The sequence below is a fragment of the Lichenostomus cassidix genome, chromosome 2 (assembly GCF_008360975.1).
Source record: "Lichenostomus cassidix isolate B80296 chromosome 2, HeHo_3.0, whole genome shotgun sequence".
Lineage (NCBI taxonomy): Eukaryota > Metazoa > Chordata > Aves > Passeriformes > Meliphagidae > Lichenostomus > Lichenostomus cassidix.
The window spans coordinates 1,314,991-1,338,614 of record NC_139482.1 but is presented as its reverse complement, the minus strand read 5'-3'; the positions used below and the strand labels follow the sequence as shown (position 1 = coordinate 1,338,614).

Sequence of the window (23,624 nt, the reverse complement as noted above, 5' to 3'; positions counted from 1 at the left end):
TACAGATCCTCATTGGGATGAATGGGAAGATTTGGGGAAGAGTGGGATGAAAAGAAGGATTTGGGGAAGAGTGGGATGAGCACAAGGATTCAGGGAAAAGGCACTGCCCAGCCCTGTCTGTGGGATACAATCCAAGAAAAAACAGGGATACGGACTGGCCAGCAGCAGGACAAGCACGTGGAAAAATATCCATGTGTTGAGGCATTTCCTCATTTCCTTAGGGAGAAAATTCCCATAAAAAATTTAGGAGATTGACAGGAGAAACACATGGAAAAATATCCATATGTTGAGGATTTTCCTCATCTCCGTATGGAGAAAATTCCCATAAAAAATTAGGAGATTGACTTGTCCTGCAAGGGATTCAACCCAAATATCACAGGATTGATCCCACACGGGATCCCGGATGGAAGGATCAGGTAATCCCTGGAAAATGCTTTTATCCCTGAAAAATCCCTGGAAAACGCCTTTATCCATGATGGGGATGAGGGGCACAGCAGGTGGGATGTGGATCTGCAGAGGGATCAGGGCAGGATGGATCCATGGATGGAGGAGAAATTCCCAAGGTTTGGCAAGGCCAAGCTGGGTCACGACAATTCCATGGAATGCTGCAGACTTGGGAAAGAGGGGATCAGGCTCTGCTCCCAGGGAAAAGGGACAGGAGGAGAGGGAATGGCCTCAGGGCGAGGTTCAGGTTGGATTTTAGGGAAAATTCTCCTGGAATTAGCTGCCCAGGGCAAGGGTGGAGTCCCCATTCCGGGAGGGATTGAACATCCCTGTGGATGTGGCACTTGGGGACATGGATCAGTGGTGGCCTTGGCAGGGCTGGAGAACAGTCAGACTCGAGTCTCAACACCTTTTCCAACCTCAAAAATCCAAGAATTCCATGAACCGAGCTCAGTGTGGATATTCCAACCCTAGCTGAGCACCCCGTGACCTAAATTCCCTTTTCCCAGCTTTTTCCACGATTTTGGAATGTCCCTCCCAGCTGTGCTCTCCTGTGTCTGGCAGCTCCTGGGCTCAGCATTCCCAGAGATCCCTCACCACTAGGAATGTGCCAGAATTCCAAACTGGAGGAATTCCAGCTCATCCAAGGCCCTGAGAAACCCCTGGAAAAACAAAACCCATGGATTGCCTTCACCAGGGACCACCAGGATCTCCTCCGACTGCGGAAAAGCTGGAAAGGGACAAATCCCAACCGGATCCCAGTGGCTCCAAAATAAGGGACAATCCTTGCTCCTGATCCAAGAAATCCCCAGGAGTAAAACATTCCCTGTGCCTGTTGGTCGAGCCAGACCAGTTCCGTAAGCTCCTGGAGAAATCCCAGCAGCAGCCAGCTGGTGGAACTGGCCTGGGAATTGCTCCCTTATTCCCACTGAATTCCAGCCTTTCCTGTCCCATTCCAGCCCCTCCTGGCCCATTCCAGCCCCTCCTGTCCCATTCCAGCCATTCCAGGAATTTTGGGAAGCCTGGAATGTTCACGGATATTTTGGGAAGACACCAAGCCCACCACACATCCATGGATTCTCTTGGGACAAAACATTCCATGCCTGATGTTCTTCCCCCTCGGTATTCCCACAGAACCACAGGGAGAAATTCCAGCCCATTCCAAGAAATCCTTTGGAATTCTGCTTCAGGCTCCATTTTCTGGCAGCAACCAGCAGAGAAACAAGGAATTCTTTTTCAATGGTGCCCATTTAGTTCCAGGAATTAATCCATGATTCCAAAGAAATTCTTGGATTTTCCACAGGCCTTGCTAAAGAGGTCTGGAGTCAACCCTGATTCCATAGGAACAGCAGGAAGATGGAAATCAGGAAAACAATCCCACTTTTCCATGTCAGCACCTTCCCCTCAGAGCTCCTTCCTCTACACAAAGTTCTCTAAATCCAGGAGTTTTTCAGGGGTTAATTGGATCATTTGCCAGAAAAACACTTAATGGTGGGACTTTGGGGATTGGGAACATCTCAGTTGGGAATATCAGACCCCAACAGTGTCTGACTGCACGGAATGCTGACTTTTCCAGGGATGCTCCAGGCAGGGTGGCTGTGATCTGGGAATTCTTCCCAGTCCTTGGGAAGCTCTGCCAGGTGCACCTGGATCAGAGCAATTCCAGAGGCGCCTGAAGTGGAGAGAAGGAAGAGGAGCAAAATTCCAGAGGTGGGAGAGTCACGGGAAGGGCTGGAGAGTCACAAATCCATGAGGTTTTCCTTCCCAATGCAGGGAATATATAGGGAATGTTCCTCGTGGCCACAGCCATTCCCATGCCGTGGATTTTATGGCATTTCCTGGGAAAATCACCCTTGGATTTGGGAAATCCTCACACAGGGAGTGGGAGGAGATGCCAAGGTCAACTCTGAAAGGCTTGGCTCACTCTTCCCACCCTTCCCATCCTTTCCCATTCCCAAATTTCCCCCTTGGTTGGAGGAGCAGAGGGAAGTGACCAGGAGGGGACCTGGTGGAGCAGAATTGTCCCTTGTCAGGACATTGGGCTGGGGGACATTCCAACGTCCTTTCCATCCCTAACCATTCCAGGACTTTTTTCCTGCAACCTCATGAGTTGGTGGTTTTGGAGTGACCTTCCCACCCATGTCCAACCTTCCCATCAATATCCCAGCTTCCCACCTATATCCCAACTTCCCATCCATATCCAATCTATCCATCCATATCTAACCTTCCCATCCATATCCCAACTTTCCATCCATATCCAACCTTCCCTTCCATATCCAACCTTCCCACCCATATCCCAACTTCCCATCCATATCCAACCTGGATTGGACAACCTGGCCCTGTCCCAGTGACCGAGAGCCACCAGGAATCACGAGGGACATCAGATCCATGATGAGCCACAAAAACAAGGATCTTCCAGGGTCATCCAATGCCATTCCCAGTCCTGCCAGGACACCCCAAAATGTGCCAGGGATCATTATCCAAACATTCCTGGAGCTCCATCACCACCCGGAGCCGTTCAGGGAATACAAAGCCGAACTTCTCCCTGATCCTTGCGCGGGTTGCTCTGGAGGAAATTCCATTCCATTCCATTTCCCAAACCATTCTAGGATTTTTTTTCCTGAAGCCACAGGAGTTCATGGCTTTGTCCTTATCTTGGAATGACCTTCCCATCCATATCCCAACTTCCCATCCTAATCCAACCTGGATTGGACAGCCTGGCCCTGTCCCACTGGGACACCAGGAATCACGAGGGACATCGGATCCATGATGAGCCACAAAACAGGGATCCTCCAGGATCATCCAATCCCATTCCCAGTCCTGCCAGGACATCCCAAAATGTGCCAGGGATCATTATCCAAACATTCCTGTCCGATTCCCGATCCTCCACAGGTTATCCCATAAATCCCACCATATTCCCGAGGGTGTTGTTCAAACATTCCTTGAGCTCTGTCACCACCTGGAGCCACACGGGAGAGACAAAGTCCCCTCATCCCAGGAAATCCCACTGTTCTATCCCATTCCCAATGTCCCATCAGGGATTTGGGGAATATTTGTAGGGAAATTCCTGAGGCAGAAAAGGCAGGATTTGCCTGAACTCCCAGCTTCCCAAAATACATTGTGAATTCTTCCCTAACCCTACAAAACATCCAAGCAACAACACCGGGAGAGAGATTCCCAAATCCCAAAAATCCCAGAGCTGTAAAATCCCAGAGCCCAGATCTGTTTTATGGATCAGCCAAATCCACCAGGAGCGCAAATCCCACGGGATCAATTCCAGAGCAATTCCGTAGCAAAAATTCCCACCCTACCTTGGGATCAGCCGGGATGTAGCTCCATGGGCATTCCCGGTGGGAAAAAACTCCCGAACCCAACTCCTCTCCTGCTTTCTGTCCAAAGGCACTGAAATTCTAGGAAGTGGAGCTCCTTTCTCCCAAGGTGCACCGCACAACATTCCTGGTAGGCATGGAAACCTCTGGCGAGCTGCCATCCCTGGAAAATTCCACCGGCTGGAATGGCTCGGGGAGGATTTAAAGGGAAACGGCGGCAGGAATTCGGGATGCTCCCGAGTTTTCCCCTCCTGGGGAAGCTCATGTGGAGCAGAGCGAAGTGAGGATGGAGTCTGCGCCTTTCTCCCACCGAGAATTCCCAATCCACAGGGACAACCTGCAGATCCTAGAGGTGAAGGGAAAAATTAAGGATTAAAGTGCAGCCAAAGGGATTTTACAAGGGTCATTTTCCCAAGGATCATTTTCCTGGCTTTTCCCAGTTTTTCCTGCATTCCGGGTCTCCTCCCCTCCCCTGCAAGGATTCTCTTTGCTGGGGCTGGATTGGGGAGCGACAGGGAAAATTGGGATGCAGGTATCCCTGGAAATCTCCAAACATCCATAAAAGAGGGTTTGGATCTCACTGCTCTGGGGGAAACCCAAGGAGAGCAGAGCGAGCTTGGAAGGGATTCTTGGAAAGCCCGGGATGTCTGGGGAGGGTTGGATGGAGCTGATCCCACCCTCGGCAGGAATTCCAGCTTCCCTCCGGCTGGACAATTTGGGAAGCAGGAATTCCCTGTCTCGCTGCTGCCACCCTCTGTCTCCTACCGCCGCATCCCGAATTCCTGAATTCCCGAGCATTTTCCCATCATCCCAGCCCCGTGCCATTCCTCAAAAGCCATGCTGGGAGCATTCCAAACTCCTGGAATATTCCCAGGCTGATCCATAATTAAATCTCAAGGCTTCTTGAGCTGCTGAAATATTCCTTCCCTGCGGAGATACTTTAATCCAGGAATTGCGTTTAATTCCCTAAAAATGCTGCAACACAGCAGCTGGAGGGATTGGATCCTCCTGGATCCCTGGGATTGTTTCCCTGCCTGAAATCCCAGGATTCTGCTGGGACAGAATCCCAAAATCCAGTTCAGAAATCAGCTTTAAACGGAAGGAGAGGAGGTTTAGATGGGATATTGGGAAGGAATTCCTGGCTGGGGAGTGGGGAGTAGCTGAGATGGAATTCCCAGAAAATCTGTGGCTGCCTCATCCCTGAAAGTTTCCAAGGCCAGGCTGAAGAAATCTGGGATAATGGGAATTGTCCCTGCCAGGGAATGGGATGAGCTGTCAGACCCTTTCCATCCCAAATCATTCCGTGATCCTATAAAGTTCAGGTGACATCCCAGACTGCAGGAACACATCCATAAAATCCATCGGGAATGAAAAACACTTTGAAAATCCCAGGATTCCAAGTATCCATCCCCAGCACCCCTGAAGAAGCCCCAGCTTGGCTTGAATCCCTTTTTTTTTTTAAAGGAATAAAATTCCCTCCCCAAAACAACAGCTGGAATCGCTCAGGCAGCTGGAAAACCCCATGGAAAAGCAAATCAGGGAATTGGAAAAGTGAATTCCTCGCCTGTGGAGCAGCAGGAAGAGCTGCCGGTGCTCCCTGCTCCCTCCCTTCCCGCAGCTCTGTAAGCGACACCGCCTAATTAATTAATTAACGGCTCCCAGCGCCGGGTCCCGCCTGGAAAAGGCGCCTGGAAAAGCAGGGCCGGGAGAGCGTTATCCACGAAATCCCGGGATCGGCAGGAGCTGGAAAAACCCCGGGAAGAGAAGATGGCGTGGGATCCACCCTGGAACGCTCCTCTCTCCTCCTGCCTGGGATTTTCCTGCCTCATCCTGGTTCGCTCCAGACTTTCCCTGGCGCAGTTGATCGAGGTGAGGGAAAATCCCGCTGGAAAACTGGGATCTCCGGGGGTCAGGGAAGGTGGAGAGCGAAAAACCGGGAATTTAAGGTGGTTCCAAGGGGGTTTTTTGGGAGATTTGGGTGATTCCCGAAGGGCCTGAATTAGGGAATAAAGAGTTTTCCAGGGGTTGGAATCTCGGCGGTTTCCAGCCCCGTTCTGCACTTCCAACCATCTGAGGATCAGGGGGGAAAGGACCTGGAATGATCCCAAAATCCTGTCCCTGGATGTGCATTCCCGAGGAAAATATTCGGGCTGTGTTTTCCTTCTCCTGCCTTCCCTCATTCCCTGTCATCCCGAAAAAAACCTGGATTTTGGGAGTGGAATTCCTCCCCCTCCGCGAGAGTTTTTCCCTAAGGATGACTCTGCGCTTCCTATGGAAAAAACTGGGAATGACCCAGGAGGGCCGAGCAGCTCCCGATCCCTGAGAGCAATTCCAGGAGGGAAAATCCCTGGAAAAACGGCGCTCTGGAATCCCAGCTCCCAAAAACTTTCACTTTCCCCCCTCTGGATCCTTCCCGCTCCAAGCTGGAATTTCTGGAGCAGAACTTTGCTGGGATTTCCGGATTTCTGGGATTAGAAAATTCCTGCCTGCATGGCTGTGTTAGGGATGAACACTGGGATTTTTCAGGTTTTTAGACTCTCATCCCTGCCCTTTCCATGTTTTTTTTCCAGGGATTTAAAGCCTCTCATCCATGCCCTTTCCATGTTTTTTTCCAGGGATTTAAAGCCTCTCATCCCTGCTCTTCCCCTGCTTTCCAGAGCCTGTGGAATTTGGCAGCTCCTCCCTAAAACCAGGGAATTCCCATTTCACATCCACTCCCCACTTCCAGCTCCTTCCCAGCACTTTTCTTGTCCCATTCCCAAATAATTCCCTGATTTTCCACCAATCCATCCTACCTGAGCATTCCCTAAAATCCCCAGCAAGGCAATCCAGGAATCCTTCCCAAGCTTTCCCACGCTCCAGGAATAATTCCAGGTTTTCCGAGCTGTTCAACCTCTCTCAAGGGGACAACTGAGGCAGAACTTCCCCTGACAGTGCAGAATTCCCAAATTATCCTTCACGGAATCCGAGGGATATTCAGCACAATCCATCCAGCGGGAAAATTCTCCATTTCTTATATTCCAGTTTCCAGGAATTGTCCTCATGCCGAAGCAAACAAAAATAAAATGTCAAACCCACAAAAATTGGGATGAACCAGGGAGAATTGGAGGATCTGCTTTGTTTATCCCAGGTTTTCCTGGAAAAGCTCTGCAAGGAGTTTTTTTTCCTGGAAATAATTGGATAATGGAGTTGTCCTGAATAATTGGATTTCGGCTCAGCCAGACTGGAGCAAACAGAGAAGGCAAAAAAAAAAAAGCTGGAAAGAAAAAAAGAGCAAAATCATTCCAGCAGCTAAAAAAATTCCTGAAAAAAACCAAATGAGGGAAAACAAAGGAACAAAAGTAAGGAAACATTTAGGAATGTTGGGCTCTGAGAAAGGAGCTCTTTAGGAACAACCAGGAATTGCAGAACAGCCAGAAGATTCCCTTTCAATTCTGCAAATCCCAGCTCGATTCCCACATTCCCAAAAAACAAACAGCAGCTCCACATTCCTCCAACATTCCCAAAATGTTGAGAGTCACCACATTGGACCTGCTCAGGGATGTGCTGACAGCGCAGGAGAATTTTTGGGAATTTCACCATCCTAAGCTGTGTTTCCCCATTGTACTTCTGTTTTCTTGTTGTATTCCTGTTTTCCTGTTATTTTCCCATTATATTCCCATTTTCTTACTGTATTCCCATTTTCCCACTGTATGCCCTTTTTCCCATTGCTTTTCCATTATATTCTTATTTTCCCACTGTATTCTCTTTTTCCCATTGTTTTCCCATTATATTCTCATTTTCCCATTCTATTCCTGTTTTCCCATTATATTCCCATTTTCCCATTGTTTTCCTGCTGTGTTCCCATTTTCCCACTGTACTTCTATTAAATTCCCATTTTCCTGTTGTTTTCCCATTATATTCCCATTTTCCAATTGTTTTCCCATTATGTTCCTGTTTTCCCACTGTATTCCCACTGTATTCCCACTGTATTCCCATTATATTCCCATTATATTCCCATTATATTCCCATTATATTCCCATTATATTCCCATTATATTCACATTTTCCCACTGCATTCCCATTTTCCCATGGTTTCCCCATTATATTCCCATGGTTTCCCCATTATATTCCCATGGTTTCCCCATTATATTCCCATGGTTTCCCCATTATATTCCCGTTTTCCCGCCATATTCCCGTTTTCCCGCCATATTCCCGTTTTCCCGCCATATTCCCGTTTTCCCGCCATATTCCCGTTTTCCAGGCCACCACGGCGCCTCCCAAGAAGAAGCCGGATCCGGTGACGTCGGAAACCGTGGTGATCTGGGGGCTGCGGCTCTGGCAGGTGGTTGGGATCTTCGCCCTCTTCGTGCTCTCCATCAGTGAGTCCTGCACTTCCAGCATTCCCGGCGGGATTCGCTCCCGGAAAACTCCGCAGGACGCACAGATTCCTCCGGATGAATTTGTTCTCGGAGGGAAAGGGAGGGATCTGCAGGAGATCCCAGGGATTTGGAACTCTGGGATCAATTCCTAAACCTGGCAAAATCCTGAATTCCCCCCCCTCCCAGAAAAGGTGAAATACAAAATTCCCCAAAAACCAGGAAAAATCCTAAATTCCAAAACCAGGCAAAATCCCTAAATTCTGAAATTATGGAAATAATCTAGTTCCAGAACCAGGCAAAATCTTTAACTCCAAAATCAAGCAAAATCCTAAATTTCCAGCTTGGCAAAATACAAAATTCCCAAACCAGATAAAATCCCTAAATTCCACAATTATGGAAATAACCTAATTCGAGAACCAGGCAAAATCCTAAACTCCAAAATCAGACAAAACCCAAATTCCAAAATCTGAATCAGCTGATTCCTCTGGATAAATTTATTCATGGAGGGGAAAGGGAGGATCTTAGGAAATTCAAAAGTAGAAATATATTAAAATTAAAATATGTATATAAATATAATTTTTTTTAAATAGAATTAAGTATAAAATAGGAAATTAAAGGGTAGATTTAAATTTAAAAAAATAAAATTAAAAAACAGAGTTAAATGCAAAAATAAAAGTTTTAGAAGTGGAATTAAGTGTAAGAGTAAGGAATTCAAAAATAGAAATAAATATAAAAATAGGAAATTTAAAAGTAGAGTTAAATATATAAATAGAAATTTAAATAGTAGGATGAAATAGAAAACCAGAAAATTAAAAATAGAACAAAATAGAAAAATAGAACCAAATAGAAAAATGAAAAATTAAAAATAGAATTAAATAAAAAATAGAAACCTAAAAATATTACAAAATATAAAAGTATAATTAAATATAGTAAATTAAAAGGTAGATTTAAGTATAACAATAAACATTGACACAATGAAATAGAAAAATAGAAAACTAAAAAATAAAACTAAATATGACATTAAAATAGAATAAATATTTTAAAAAATATTCCTTTGAAATAGAGTTAATATAAAAATTAAGTGAAGTATCAATGCATAAATTATAATTTTAAAAGAATTATTTTGTAAATCCAGTGAACATCACAGTGGGTATTCGTGTATTAATTACAACAATGTATACAACTTGTAATTAATATAAATTACAAACATCATATTTTTTAATCAACTAAGTAATAATGGAACAAGTAAATAAAAATAAATAAAAATTCAATCAAATAAATCTGTAAATGTGATCCAAGTGAGGATTCCAACTGCTGCTCCAGCTCTTCCCACCAGGTGGCATAATCCCATCAAAAAAGGTGGAAAATCCATATAAATCCCAAACTCTCTCCTCATTTAATGGGAAAACAACTTCAATCCCTACATAAAGAGAATTTTTGGGACGATTAAAACCAGGAAAAATTCATTTCCATCCCTGTAATCCAGGAGGTTTTCCATCTCTAACCCTAAATTCCTCATGATCCCTACAGAAACAATTCCCTGTCAGTCTCATCCATCTCTTTTTCCTTAATTTCTGCTCTGGGATTGGATATTCACCAAAAATCCCCCAAAATATTGGGAATAATCCAACCAATGGCAGAAAATTCCACCTGGAGTATTTCCATTGTATTCCCATTTTTGCCCAGGTAGTGCTAGAGGTGGAATTCTCATGGATTTGTGTGTCATTCCATAAATCCACATTCCTGAAAGAGCAGGAATATCAGGAATATGGATAGAGCAGAGCCTGGAAATGGAGGAAAAATAATTTGGGCAAAAATCCCGGATGGGAGGTGATTAAACCCTTCCCAGTTTTCCCGGAAAAATTTGGAATTCAATCTGATTCCCCTCTCCACTCCCAGTAACTCCCCCAGAATTCCTTGTTTCCTTCTCCATTCCCAATAACTCCCCCAAAATACCCGTTTTTCCCCTCCATTCCAAATAACTCACCAGAATTCCCGTTTTTCCCCTCCATTCCCAGTAACTCACAGAATTCCCATTTTCCCCTCCATTTCCAATAACTCAGAGAATTCCTGTTTTTCCCTCCATTCCCAATAACTCACCCAGAATATCCTCATTTCCCTCTCCATTCCCCTGTAAATCCTCATTTCTCTCTCTCTATTCCCGGTGACCAACCCAAATCCTTGTTTCCCTCTCCATTCCCAATAACTCACAGAATTCCCATTTTCCCCTCCATTCCCAATAACTCACAGAATTCCCATTTTCCCCTCCATTCCCAATAACTCACCCAGAATTCCCACTTTCCCTCTCCACTCCCAGTAACTCACCAGAATTCCCGTTTTTCCCCTCCACTCCCAATAACTCACCAGAATTTCCTCATTTTCCCCTCCATTCCCAGTAACTCACAGAATTCCCGTTTTTCCCCTCCATTCCCAGTCATCACCCAGAATTCCCATTTTCCCTCTCCATTCCCATTAACTCACAGAATTCCCGTTTTTCCCTCCATTCCCAATAACTCACCCAGAATTCCTCATTTCCCTCTCCATTCCGAATAACTCACCCAGAATATCCTCATTTCCCTCTCCATTCCCCTGTAAATCTTCATTTCTCTCTCTCTATTCCCAGTGACCAATCCAAATCCTTGTTTCTCTCTCCATTCCAAATAACTCACCCAGAATTCCCATTTTCCTCTCCATTCCCAATAACTCACAGAATTCCCATTTTCCCCTCCATTCCCAGTCATCACCCAGAATTCCCATTTTCCCCTCCATTCCCACTAACTCACAGAATTCCCGTTTTCCCCTCCATTCCCAATAACTCACAGAATTCCCGTTTTCCCTCCGTTCCCAGTCATCACGCTGTGCTGTATATTCAAGTGCCGCATCCCGCGCACGCGCAAGGAGATCGAGGCGCGCTACGCCCAGCGCAAGGCGGCCAAGAACTACGCCGACAAACTGGACACCGTGCCGCCCCTCAACGAGCTCACCGAGATCCCTGGAGGTAATTCCCGCTCTTTTTTTTGGGATTGAGAAGGAAAAAAAATCATTCCCTTTGTGGGAATGCAAAGTTGGTGACACCACTGAGATTGACTCTTCCAGGGATGTGGAATTTTCAACCCAATTTTCTCTGGGCAAAAAATAAGGATATTTAGATAAGATCCTTCAGATTAGAGGGAATTTTTCCATTGGTTTGAGTCAGAATAGTTCCTTTATTCCCAGATTAAGGTGGGAAAAGACCCTCAGGTTCATCAAACCCTGTATGAGACCAAATCCTGCTAAAAAGTGATGGGAAGTGCCATAATTCCTGGTTTTTTGAATCCTGCCAGGATGGTGATTCCATCACTGTCATTCTATTGATTCCATCACCGTCATTCCATTGATTCCACTGATGTCCATGATTCCATCGCCGTCATTCCAGTGATGGTCATTCCAGTGATTCCAGCGCTTCCCTGGACAGCCAATCCCAATCCTTAATCACTCTTCCGATTAGGAATTTTTTCCCCTAATATCCAATCTGAACCTTTCCTGGGACAACTTGTGGCCAAATCCCATTTTCCTATCAAAATCCGAGCCTCACCCTCCCGTCAGGGAGTTGTGGAGAAAAATTCCATGTTTAAAATTCCCAGAGGGAATTAAGATTAATGAAAGGGCCACTCCTTGGGTTGGAGGGAAAAGAGGAGCGGCTGGAATTCCCTATTCCCGGTTTTTCCTGGCGGGATGGGAACAAACACACCTGGAATGTTGGTTTCCCGGCTGTCCGCGGCTCTCACTCTCCTTTCCTGATTCCATAGGCTCTCCCGAAACTCTCCTCACTCTCCCTGGCCATAGCCAGTCCCGACCTCTCCACTCCCTGCCCGTGCTGAAGGAAGAGGATGAAATGATTCTCCAAGGAAATTAGGGATTGACTTCCTGCCTGCCTGTGGCTTCTCTTTCCAAGGGGATCCATCGACCCTTGGAATTTCTGCTTCTCCGTTCCTGGATTTTTCCTGTTTCCTCAACACCTTTTTGTGGCTTTTTTCCACCTCTTTCCTGTGTCTCTCTAAACTGTAATTCTATAAAAACTGCTTTTCCTTAATTCAGGATGTGCTGCTTCAATCCTTGGGGAAAGAGGCAGATCCCAGCATTGTAGGAATTTGGGAATTTAGGAATTCCTTGGAGAAATTCTGTCCTACACCAGCAGAATGCAGAAATAACAGCTGAACAATGGGAATCACACAAATCTTGGGATTTCGGGGGTGTCCTGACACCTGAGCCCAAATTCCATGGATTAATCCTTGTTTACACTTATTCCTTGTCCTTAAATCCTTAAAATCCAACTGCTTTCAACTCCAAGGTTATCCAAAGGTCTGGAAAATCCAATCTGGGAGCAATCCCACTTGGAAAATGCCCACATTTCAGCAGGAAATTGAGGGATTCTTTGATTTGCTGCCCAAAAAACCCAAATTCTGACTCCATAAATTCTGTAGATCCCAGGGAATGTAAAGGATCATGTGGATGACAGAATTCCCAGTCCATTAATTTCCTGTTGGGTCCTCATCCCTCTGGAAAACCAATAAATCAAGGGTAAGAATATCCCAAAAAGGCAGAGAGGAAATTTGGTTTCACCCCAGAATAAATCTGGATTTCCTGGGAAAATCCTGTACATCCCACAGATATCCATGTGCTTCATCCAAAGGTTGGATCTTGGTGTGGATTTAATAATTCCATTGGAAGTTATTGATTTTGTAATCAAGTCATTAACTCGATTCCAAATTTATTATTAATTAATTTGTAATCCAATTCTTACAATGGGAATTCAGGAATAAATTCCCACAATATATCCACAAGAAATCCATTTATTCGGAGGCAGTCAGACCATGAGGAATATCCCAACTACCTTTTATCCCATTAAATTTGGGTCACCCATGGAGAATCCCGGAATTCTGGTGCTGATATTTGATAAAGGCTCAGGAAAAGATGTTCCTGGAAATTCCTGATCCTCTGGGATTTGGCAGCCCAAATTTCCTGGAAAGAGTCAATATTGGGATGGGAATTATCTCTTCCCAAGTGTTAGCCATATTTATGCAGATGGATGTGGATAGCAGTGATTTTCCAGACTTTATCCAGACTTTATCCCTTTGTCCACGGTGGAAAATAAAAATATTCCATTTTTTCCATGGAAAGGAAGGTGCTGAAGTGGAAGAGGCAAATTGTGCCTTAAAAATTCCTGGGAGTCTCCAGCCTTGGGAATTCCAAAGGATTCCCTCAGCTGAGGACTCCTGGGATTGACAGTTCTTTGTGTGACCAAATTCCCAGGTTTTCCCTCTGGAGATGCATCCTGATCCCAAAAAATCCTCCCTGTGCAATTCAGGCATTCCAATGGGAATTGTGGGAACCTTTGAGGTTCATCTCCATGCTGGAATTTTTGTCTGGACACCTTGACAAAATCACAGATCCCAAATATATTCCAATGTTTAAAATACTCCCAGTTCTTGGAATTATTTTCTCCTATTTCACCTTCCCTAGGATGGAATATTTTAATTCCTAAATGCTCTCCGTGTCATTTTTGGAATGTCGTAAAGAGCAAATCCTTCTGGGAATAAAGAAATGGATTTTAGGGCTCGGTGGTTAAAACAGGATTTAAAAGTTGATTTGTGCTCCATTCCCAGGTTTTGGGAGAAGAAAAAGCAGGATTTGTTTGGAGTTTCCCATGTGGATCCATGGAGATCTCCAAGGATTCCAGTCTGAGGCTGCTCCAGTTGATTTTTGGGGAATTCACCTGGTTCCTACTTTATTTTTCTGGGAAGGGGACAATGGGGTCGCTTGGGGTTGATTTTTAGTCTTTATTTTTTTTTTTTTATGGAATGTCAGGGATTCCTCTCGGATTGTGAGGAATGCTCTGTATTGTTCCACTCCCATTTTTTTATGGATAAATAAACCACCACTCCCAAGGACAAAGGATGGAACTTTATTTCAATGTCCACACCGAAGGAATGTTTTATGGAAATGCGAAAAATTCAGGTTTCGTGGAATTCCAGAATCCTGGAATTGTTTGGGTGGGAAGAGACCTTAAGGATGATCCCATTCCATGGGCAAGGACAATTCCCACTATCCCAGGTTGCTCCAAGTCCTGTCCAGCCTGGCCTTGGACACTGCCAGGGATCCAGGAGCAGCCACAGCTTCTCTGGGAATTCCATCCCAGCCAGGAATTCCTTCCCAATATCCCATCTCTCCCTACTGCGTTTGAGTTTAAAGCCATTCCCTCTTGTCCTGTCACTCCATCCCTTTCTCCAAATCTCTGTCCCTTTCCAGAGAAGGCAAAAAGATGGAGAACTTCCCTCATTTTCTTTGGATTTTGTAAAACTTTATCCTCTGCTTTCCTCAAGCAAAGAAAAAACCAAAACTTTCCATAAGAAACACATGGAATGTGATCCGTGCTGAAGGGTGAAGTTGTGCTTGGGATGAGTTCAGGGCATCAATCCCTGATTTTGGGAGAACTTTGGAGAAATGGAACCACTTTGGATGGAAAAAAATCAGGATCATTTTTGTTCCAAGGAAACAAAAATCAGGGAAAGTTTTGTGCTATGGAATTCCTTCCCAATGATTGGATTGGAAGGGAATTAAGGGATCATCCCATTCCATGGGCAAGGGGAAATTCCGTTATCCCAGGGTGTTCCAAGCCCCATCCCACCTGGTCTTAGACAATTCCAGGGATCCAGGAGAATCCACAACTTCTCTGGGAATCTGTGTCAAGGCTTTCCCACCTTGAGAATAAAGATTATCCCAAATTCCTCTCCTAAAAAACTCATCCGGAGCAAACATTTGGATGGGAAAATCCCCATTAGGAGTATTTTCCCTTTGTCCCAGATTTCCAGCAGGGAGCAGGAATTTTGATCTATTCCTGGGTAATTTCAATCCACATTAATTCCTTTCCTGGTTTTTTATTTTCTATCGTTCAAAACAGCTCAGGTTGCGGAAGAAAAAAAAGAGGAGGAAGTTCCCACTGTATCCGGAAAAGTGGACAAGGCTCAGGGGAAGAAGGATGGAGCCAAAGATCCCAAGAAGAAGGATGGAGAGAAGGAGAAGGAAGAATCCAAGAAGGAAGGGAAGGATGGTGCCAAAAAGAAGGAAGGAGAAAAGGGGGAAAAGGGAGAAAAAGGAGGAAAAGAAGAAAAAGAAGGAAAAGAAGAAAAAGGAGGAAAAGGGGAAAAGGGGGAAAAGGGAAAGGACGGAGGTGACAAGAAACAAGGAGCTGGGAAAAAAGGGGAAAAGGAAGGTGAAGCTGGAAAATCAGGAGGTGCCAAAAGCAACGGAAAAGCCGGCGGGAATTCCAAAGCTCCGGCAAAGAAGAAATGACCTCCCTAAAAGACAGGGCTGGGATTTTTTGGGAATTCTCTGGCAAATCGCTGTGGGGGAGCACTGGGAGGATGTGCTTTTCCAGATATTCCAGCTGGAGTGCTGCTGGATTCATGGATTGATTCCATTTTGGAGATCAAAGCACTGGGATTTGGCTCTCCAAAGGAAAACTTGGATATTTGGTTGGATGAGAAATAAAAATCTCCAGTGGGAACAAGGATAGAACAAAACTGGAACCAGAATCAGGACTTTGGATAAAGATGGGAATGCCCAGGGATGAGGAGCCAAACTGACGGGAAAATGGGATTCATCCCAAATTTATTCTCCCTGAGGACCTGGAGAAGTTGGATAAAGATTTCTTTATCAGCACTTCCTCACTGGAATTTGCACGTGGGGAGTTTTAGGGATGATGTAAATCCCAGAAAAATCCCGAAGGATGGAGTTCTCCAGGTTGTGAATTCCAAGAGGTTGTTTGGACATGTGGGAATTTTTCCTTCCTTCCTTCCTTCCTTCCTTCCTTCCTTCCTTCCTTCCTTCCTTCCTTCCTTCCTTCCTTCCTTCCTTCCTTCCTTCCTTCCTTCCTTCCTTCCTTCCTTCCTTCCCAGGTCCTCTTTCCCTGGATCACTGCAGGTAACACAAGGAATTGCATCTCTTCCAGGAGATTTATCCACCTTTTTCCCAATTTTTTGCTGAGGAAATCCAGTTCTGAAAGCAGGAATTGTGCTGCATTTCCACATGGTTGTTATTCCCTCACTTCCCGGGAATTTCTGCAGAGTGGTTTTATCAGGAAAAGCATTTTTTCAGGGTTTGGGTTTTTTTGGTAAATATTCTGGCAATTTATGCTTTAGAATTCCCAGCTGTGGGGGATTTGCTTCCAAAACTTTTTGGGGATAGCATGGAAAGTCTTGAGATGACGAAAATTTGGGATATCCACTGGCATGGAATTGGCTGCCTTTATTCCAGGCCTTTTTTCCTAAATCCCAGGAATGAGATTTATTTTATATTTATTTGATTTATTTTCCCAGCTGTTTTCTCTTCCCGCTGTTTTGCCAACACAGATTTATCACCATAAAGACATTTCCCATTTTTCCCACTTTTCCTTGTCCTGGTTTTCCTTTCCCTTCTTTCCTCCCCGAATCATCCTGGTGGGAAATGAGTCCAGAAAAATTCAGGGAATATTCAATCAGCTCCAAAAAGACCCCAGAATTCCAGAGGTCCTGGAAAGGTGGAAAACTTGAGAGAGGTTGGGAATGATGTTTGGGAAGAGCATGATGAGCACCAGTTGGGAATTCTGGGAATCAGGGTTGGGAATTCTGCCCAGAGGAGCCCTAAATCTCCATCCTTGGAATGGCACCGATGGAAAAATGGGAATATGGACACAGATATTGGATTTCATTTGGAATCTCAATCCAAATTTGTTGGGAATATGGAAATAGACATTGGATTTCATTTGGAATCTCAATCCCAATCCCAATTTTTTGGGAATATTGTCACAGATATTGGATTTTATTTGGAATCTCAATCCCAATCCCATTTTTTCAAGGCCCTCTGTAATCAGGAATCACAACCAAAAAATAAGATTTTAACATTAGATTCCCTGGGATCTGCCTGATCCCACTGGGAATTTTGGGAAGGGAAAACTCCAGGATTGGATCCAGCTGGTATTTGGGCAGGAAAACTCAGATTTCCTGTCCTGCGGCTGGAATTGTGATGGAGAGCTGTGAATCCTGCTGGAAATTTGGGATTTGCTGAGGCTGCTGGCTCAGTTTGGAAAGAGGGAGGAGGAGTGGATTTATGGATTTATTCCCAATCCAAAGGTTTCCAGGAGGAAAATCCACTCCTTTACTTTGCTGAGAAATTCCTTTGCCTACATCCAACTTCCATCCCCATCCCATTAAAAAATAATCAAATTCCAAAATAAAATAATTGTTGGGATTGGCGGATCCTTTGAAATCCACCTGCATCCCTTCTTTCCAAGAAAATATTCCAAATCCTACAGATCAGATCCCAGCAATTCGTGGGAATGTTTTACTGATTGAGGGAAAAAAGAAAGGATTTTCTGTTTAAAAAAAAGTAATTTATCCTTTGGGAATAAAGTGTGGATTAAGTTGGGCTGGAATTATTGTGTGAGGGTGGAATTCAGGGAATTCATTTTTGGGATCAGGGAATCCATTCCTGGAGGTTCCAGGGAACATCCTGTCCCAAAAAATCATCCAAATTCCCGAAGTTGCCACGGAAGGAATAAATTCCCAACCCCAAATCGTTGTTTTCCCCAATCCAGTGGGATCTGAAAGTCGGGAAGTGAGGAAAAGGTGGAAAATTCCATCCCGGAGAAATTCCAGCATTTTGGGAATTGTTTTTCCACCAGCAGGTGGAGAAATTGCCTTGGAAAATCCACAGCCAGGGGGCTGGAGTGTGGCAGAGGGAATTTTTAGCGGAAAACTGGATTTATTTTTCACGGATTTCGGTGGGAATGGAATTCCAGAGGCCGAAATTCGGATTTAATTCCCAGAAATCCAGGGAATAATGGCAGGATGGCTCATTTCCCTGGATTAAGGTGATGCTGTTCCATGGCAAAGGTGGGAGGAGGAAAAACCATCCAGCCTGGAAAAAATTCTAGGATCTCCACAATTCCATAAATTCCATAGAGGGGATCTTGTCTGGGATATTAGAATTGATTTTTAGGGAATCTGGGCTTAGTTGGGATGGAAAGTTACGCCTGGATTTGGGAAATCTTCCAGCTAAGGATGTTCCAGGCATTGGTTTATCCAGATTTTCACCCTGGGTTGTTTTTCCATGGATAATAGAAGGAAAAGTTGGGTTTAATTCATAATGGATGAATGAGAGTCCAAAAAAATCTTATTTTTGTTGGAGGATAAAAATAAAATTAGCCCAAAAAGTTGAATCCAAGGGATTTCAGGGAGGCTGGATGAGCAGGAGATGAAAAAGAGGAGTTTGGAATTGCATTTGGAATCTTTCATTTGGGAAAGAATCCTGGGCAAAAGCTGCTTGTGGAATTTTCCTCATGGATTTTTAGGATTAGGGGAAAGGATTTGTTTGATTTTTAAGATTTTTAGGATTAGGGAAAAGCAGGGAAAACTCAGCAGGAGATGCCAAAGTGCATTCATGGCTCGGAAATTCCAGGATATGTCCAAAGGATCAAACCCTCTGCAGGAATTCCAGCTGGCCCAGAGTCTCTCAAGGAAAAACCTGAAATTCTTCCCTCTCCTTCCACAGTGGGAATTCCAGGAACTGCTGGGATTTGATTTTATACAATGTATTATTATATTTTATAAAATTAATTCTTTTATAAAATTTTTAAAAGGATATTTTATATCATAATATGGATCTAAACATCGCAAAATTTTTGGCTGTGCTCCCTTTGGAATTGCAGCAAAGAAAATTTGGGATCACCTGCTTAAATCCATGGAAAACGAACCCCAAGGAGTGGGAGATTCCCTTTTCCAGGTGGGTGGAATCCCTGGAAGCAGAGCTGTTCAAACCTTGGGATTTTCCCCTTCCAAGTGGCCAAAAAAATGAAATTATCAGCTTCCCACGGATTTCCCGGATTGGAGGTTGAGCTTTTCATCCACAGGTCAGGTTGGGATTTATATTTTTAACATTTGTCAGAGGTTGGGATTTGCAGCCTTTAAAAATCGGGAATTTTTGACCAATAAAAAGCTGTCAAATTCGCCTTTCCCGATTTTTTTTTTTCCAGGATGGGGTGTGGTCCTTTCCCAGAATTCCCATCCGGCTCAAAAATCCTCCCGGAGCACAATTCCAAGAATGCCTGAGGTTCCTCAGACAATAACAGGGAGATAAGCAAGGCTCTCCATCATCCCAAATTTCTCCCGGCATTTCCCACGGCACTCCCCTCCTCCCCTCACAGGGAATTTTATGATCCCAAACTTTCCTGGCTGGAAAAAATCCAGGGAAAAAAACACCCAGAGTGACAAAAGCTGAATGTCACCAACAACGCCAAAGGCACATTCCTTTCCAAGGATTCTCCAGGGATTTGTTCCCAAATAATAGCAGCAAAGCCTCCCTGAGCTTCCCAATCTTCTCTTCCCATAAAACTGCCTGGGGTTATTCCAGGGAGGTCATGGATACAATGGGAATTCTCGGATTTAGGGGCCAATAAAAATCCAGGTTTGCATTCCGAGTGTGCCGGGGGGAAAGTGAGGAGGTGCTGGAGGAGCTCGGGATGGGAATGAGGAAAACAAGGTGTGAGAAACTGGGAATTTTTTAATGGAATTCTTTGGGTTGGGAATAAATGAAAATGGGATTTATTCTGATTTCTGATTTCCTCTGGAATGTGCCACCATTCACGCTCAGGAATTCTCCTCCTTAGCGTGTAAATCCATTAAAAAATGGTTCACGTGGAATTCCTCTGCTCCGGATGGCCTCAAATCCCAAATTTCCAGCCTCACCTTGGTCCAAACTTTTCCCACATTCCCTTTCTCCCTCGGGAGAAATTTTGGCTTCCAGGAGGGAATCAATCCCTCCATGGATTGAGGGATTTGGAAGGGACTGGATGATCCCACTGATGGGATGATTCCCATTCCAACCATCCCATCATTCCATGATTTTATGATTCCATGATTCCATGATTTTTATGATTCCATGATTTTTATGATTCCATGATTTTTATGATTCCATGACTTCAAAAACTCCAGCAATGCCCCAGCTCTGATTGGGTTTTTTTTGGGATTTGGGGTGTTTTTGCTCCATATCCTTTGGAGCCTAAACCTTTGGAATTTTGGCTGTCTGGAATAAGATCCATCAGAATTTTCCATGGAGCTTGGAGAAGCAGTGTGGTTGTAGTTAGGGGAGGAATTCTCAAGGAAAAGGAGCCTCTATTCCCAAATTTTCCCTGTGGTTTGGAGCTTTGGATTCCTTGGAAGCAAAATCCACCTTTTCTTCCCGTTGGCTCCGCAGAGCCAAAGATTTAATGGGAAAATCATCTCCCTTGCCTTCCAGCTCATCCAAAGGTTTGGCCACATTCCAGTGGCAGAATTTTATTGGGAATGACTTCAGAGGTTTCCATCCCATCCCAAATTTGTGGGAATTAAAGGAGAGTTTAAAGGAATTAAAATGAAAGTTTTCCTTTCGGGAATCAATCTGGAAGCCATCGAGGGAAACCGGAGAGGGGCAGAGAAATTCCAACTTCCCCCTTTTTTTATCTCTCCGGTTTCCAACTCGACTTTCATGGGAATGGTTTGGGGTTTTTTCCTGGCCTCTGGAATGCTGCTGGATGTGGGATGAAGGCTATGGAATTTCACGGATCCAGGATTTTCGGGGCTATTTTCGTTTTGAAGGATGCGGAATGGGAACATCAAAGGACACCTCGTGGGGAAAGGGGGTTGGAAAATCCTGGGGTTTCCCACAAATTGAAAGGCATCCTAGGGGGTTTTTGGGAAAAAAATCCAGGCTGGATCATCCTTCAAAGGCTTGGGGTCAAAGCAAATAATGGGATTTTTGGTGGGGTTTGAGGATCCCAAAGAACTCCAAGTTTTGTGTTCTCGGAGATGATTTCATCCCAGAGCAGGCAGAGCCAGAGGAAAACACAGGAAGGGCTCTAAATCCAGGAATTCCCTTGGAAAACCTTTTCCAGGGCAGGGAAGGTCCCACCCTGGATACATTTCCAGATGAGCAATGGGAAATCCCTTCACAAAATCCTACAGAGAAAATTCCTAAAAAAAAAAGACAATTATGAAAAAACACCCAAACCTCCAAAACCTTGGAAAACATGGATTAAAAAGAGGGAAAAGCAACCAGGAGAGGAAAATAAACACCCTGGAGATGGATGGGAATGGGAATGACTTTAAATCCCTTAGCTCCCAATCTCCAGGGAGGTTACATTTTCCAACAATTAACTCTGAATTCCATCATTTTTATTTTGTCCCATTTTCTCCTTGAGCCAGAGAATTCCCAAAGCAGGGATGCCAGCAATCCTTTAACAAGCAGAGCCTCTGGGAAATATCCATGGGAGATTTATCCAGTAATTCCCTGACCCAATCCAGGATTCTGGGATTATATTCCCAAAAACAATGGGAGCTAAACCCTTTGGACCCTTTGGAAAAGGCCTGTGCCAGTCAAAGCCATGGGGTGAAGGTGTCCCTGTGGAACACACAATCCCTGGAAAATTCTTCCTGGGTTTGCTATTCCTGACAATCCGTGTTTCCCAGGAAAGAGGTTTTCCCACCAGTTATGGATATTCCAGATTCCGGAATTATGGAATTCCAGGCCGGTTTGGGTTGGGAGGACTCTAAAGCTCATCCATTTCCAAGCTCATGTCACAGGCAAGGACATTTTCCACTAATCCTGGATGCTCAGAAAACCAGGATGGATTTCCTTGGAATGTCTCCTTCTCCAGCTCATCCCAGATTTCCCCATCTCTTCCTATGGGAGAAAATAAAAAGGGAAAAGTTCCTTAAACCCTTCCGTTAAAAACCCCAAACCCACCACTCAAGCGACCCTCAGTGAACATTATCCCCTCATCCTTGCGTCTCCGAATTCCAAAAAATTCCCATTCCAGCCAGCCCAGGATTTCTGCTCTCCCCAGCAGCTCTGTGAGCCCAAACTCCGTGATCCATCCCACAGAAAAACCCAGGAATTACAGGATTCCTCTTTCTTTCCATACACACGCGGCATTGATCCCAGGCTCTATTTTATGGGATTTGGAGGGGGGAAAATGGGATGGGAACAGGATGGGGGAAACCGTGAGGGAATTTCATTTACAAAGCCAAGCCCTGTTCTGGTGGAAATCAAAATTCCTGGAGGGTTTTTTTTTCCCCTCTGTATTAAACTCCCTGTCCTTTTACAGGAAGTCTTAATAAAGTCCCTCGGGATCTTTCAAATGGAATTTTCAAAAATCATAATTCCCCCATGGAAGCTTTGGCCTCGGGATCTGCCACAGGGGGATAGCCTGGAGCCAGGGAATGTTTGGGAAGATTGTAAAAGAACCTCATTAAGTTGGAATTCTGAACGAGAAAGTTCTCCGGGAGTTACTTCCGACCTCTGGAGCAAAGGGAAAAGATGGATTTCCCTGGGATGGAGGGAGAGCAGCGCTTGGAATGAGGGAGGGAAAAACAGCGAGGAAAGGGATTTGTGTCTTCAAGGATCTCTCCTTTTCCCTGGAGCTCCTTTGGTCCTCACAAAGAAACTTTTCCGTGTGGGCAGAGGTGGGAAGAGGCTTTGGAATGTTGGGATTGGGTCAGGAAGAGACCATCACAGTGGGATTCGGATTTGGGATACGGCAAAGTGGGAATAAACATGGAAAGGGAGAACATGGAAAGGCTGGGATGGGATGATCCCGGAAAGGGGCAGAGCCCAGGGAGTGAGCAAGGCACACTCCAGAGGAATGGGAATAGGAGTAGGAATAAGAATAGGAATAGGAAGAGTGGTAGAGATGGATAGGGATAGGGATAGAGGGATAGGGATAGAGGGATAGGGATAGAGGGATAGGGATAGGGATAGGGATAGGGATAGGGATAGGGATAGGGATAGGGATAGGGATAGGAACAGGAGCAGGAACAGGAACAGGAAAAGGAATAGGAAAAGGAACAGGAACAGGAACAAGAACAAGAACAAGAACAAGAACAAGAACAAGAACAAGAACAAGAATAAGAATAGGAATAGGAATAGGAGCAGGAATAGGCTGTGCAAAGGTCTCCAAAATCCAGTGTTCCTTCAGGATTATCCCTTTCCTTATCCCTTCAGCCTGGAGAACAAAGAGAGACTTCACAGCCCTTCCAGTGGCACTGGATGATCCCAAAGGTCCCTCCCAACCCAAATTCTGGAATTCCTGGATCGTGAGGCACTTGTTTCACACAGGTGGCACCAAACTAATCCCAACGGAGTCAGAGACTGCTGGGACATGGAGTATTCCCAAGAAACTGTGAGGAAAACCACCTGGATGTCCCTCAGGACAAATCTTCAACTCCTGCTGGATTATTCCATTGTCAGCCTTGTTTAAATGCTTCCCATTCCCTGAGCCATGGAATATCAGGGCAAGGAAAAGCAGAGGGATGCCAAGGAAACAGCTGGCAGGGAAAGTGGGAAGGATTAAAGGATCATCCCAGACTATAAATTTGTAATTCCCAACTTTCTCCAGCTCTGTTTTCCTCGCTCTGTCACCCCCAGCTCTCCAGGATAAT

At 44.8% G+C, this 23,624-nt stretch overlaps 2 protein-coding genes across 2 annotated transcripts in view; one reads left to right on the top strand and one right to left on the bottom strand.

Moving 5' to 3' along the window:
• Positions 1–3,910, bottom strand: part of ALS2CL (ALS2 C-terminal like) — a 45,091-nt gene extending 41,181 nt beyond the window's left edge. The window contains exon 1 of the mRNA XM_085050072.1: positions 3,756–3,910. The gene's annotated coding sequence lies outside the window, so the exon portion shown is untranslated. The remainder of the gene's footprint in view (positions 1–3,755) is intronic.
• A 1,081-nt stretch (positions 3,911–4,991) lies between these two features.
• On the top strand, positions 4,992–19,728 carry TMIE (transmembrane inner ear). Its single transcript, XM_085050068.1, has 4 exons — positions 4,992–5,642; positions 8,016–8,133; positions 10,982–11,131; positions 15,074–19,728. Exons 1-4 carry the CDS (start codon positions 5,541–5,543, stop codon positions 15,463–15,465), a joined length of 762 nt encoding a protein of 253 aa, XP_084906194.1. The 5' UTR covers positions 4,992–5,540; the 3' UTR covers positions 15,466–19,728.
• Positions 19,729–23,624: the final 3,896 nt, after the last annotated feature.

Bases quoted from the DNA above. Each gene is read 5' to 3' on its own strand.
- TMIE (XM_085050068.1), top strand. From the start codon at position 5,541: ATGGCGTGGGATCCACCCTGGAACGCTCCTCTCTCCTCCTGCCTGGGA. The intron at 5,643-8,015 runs GTGAGGGAAAAT...CCCGTTTTCCAG, and splicing joins CCCTGGCGCAGTTGATCGAG to GCCACCACGGCGCCTCCCAA. The intron at 8,134-10,981 runs GTGAGTCCTGCA...CTCCGTTCCCAG, and splicing joins CCTCTTCGTGCTCTCCATCA to TCATCACGCTGTGCTGTATA.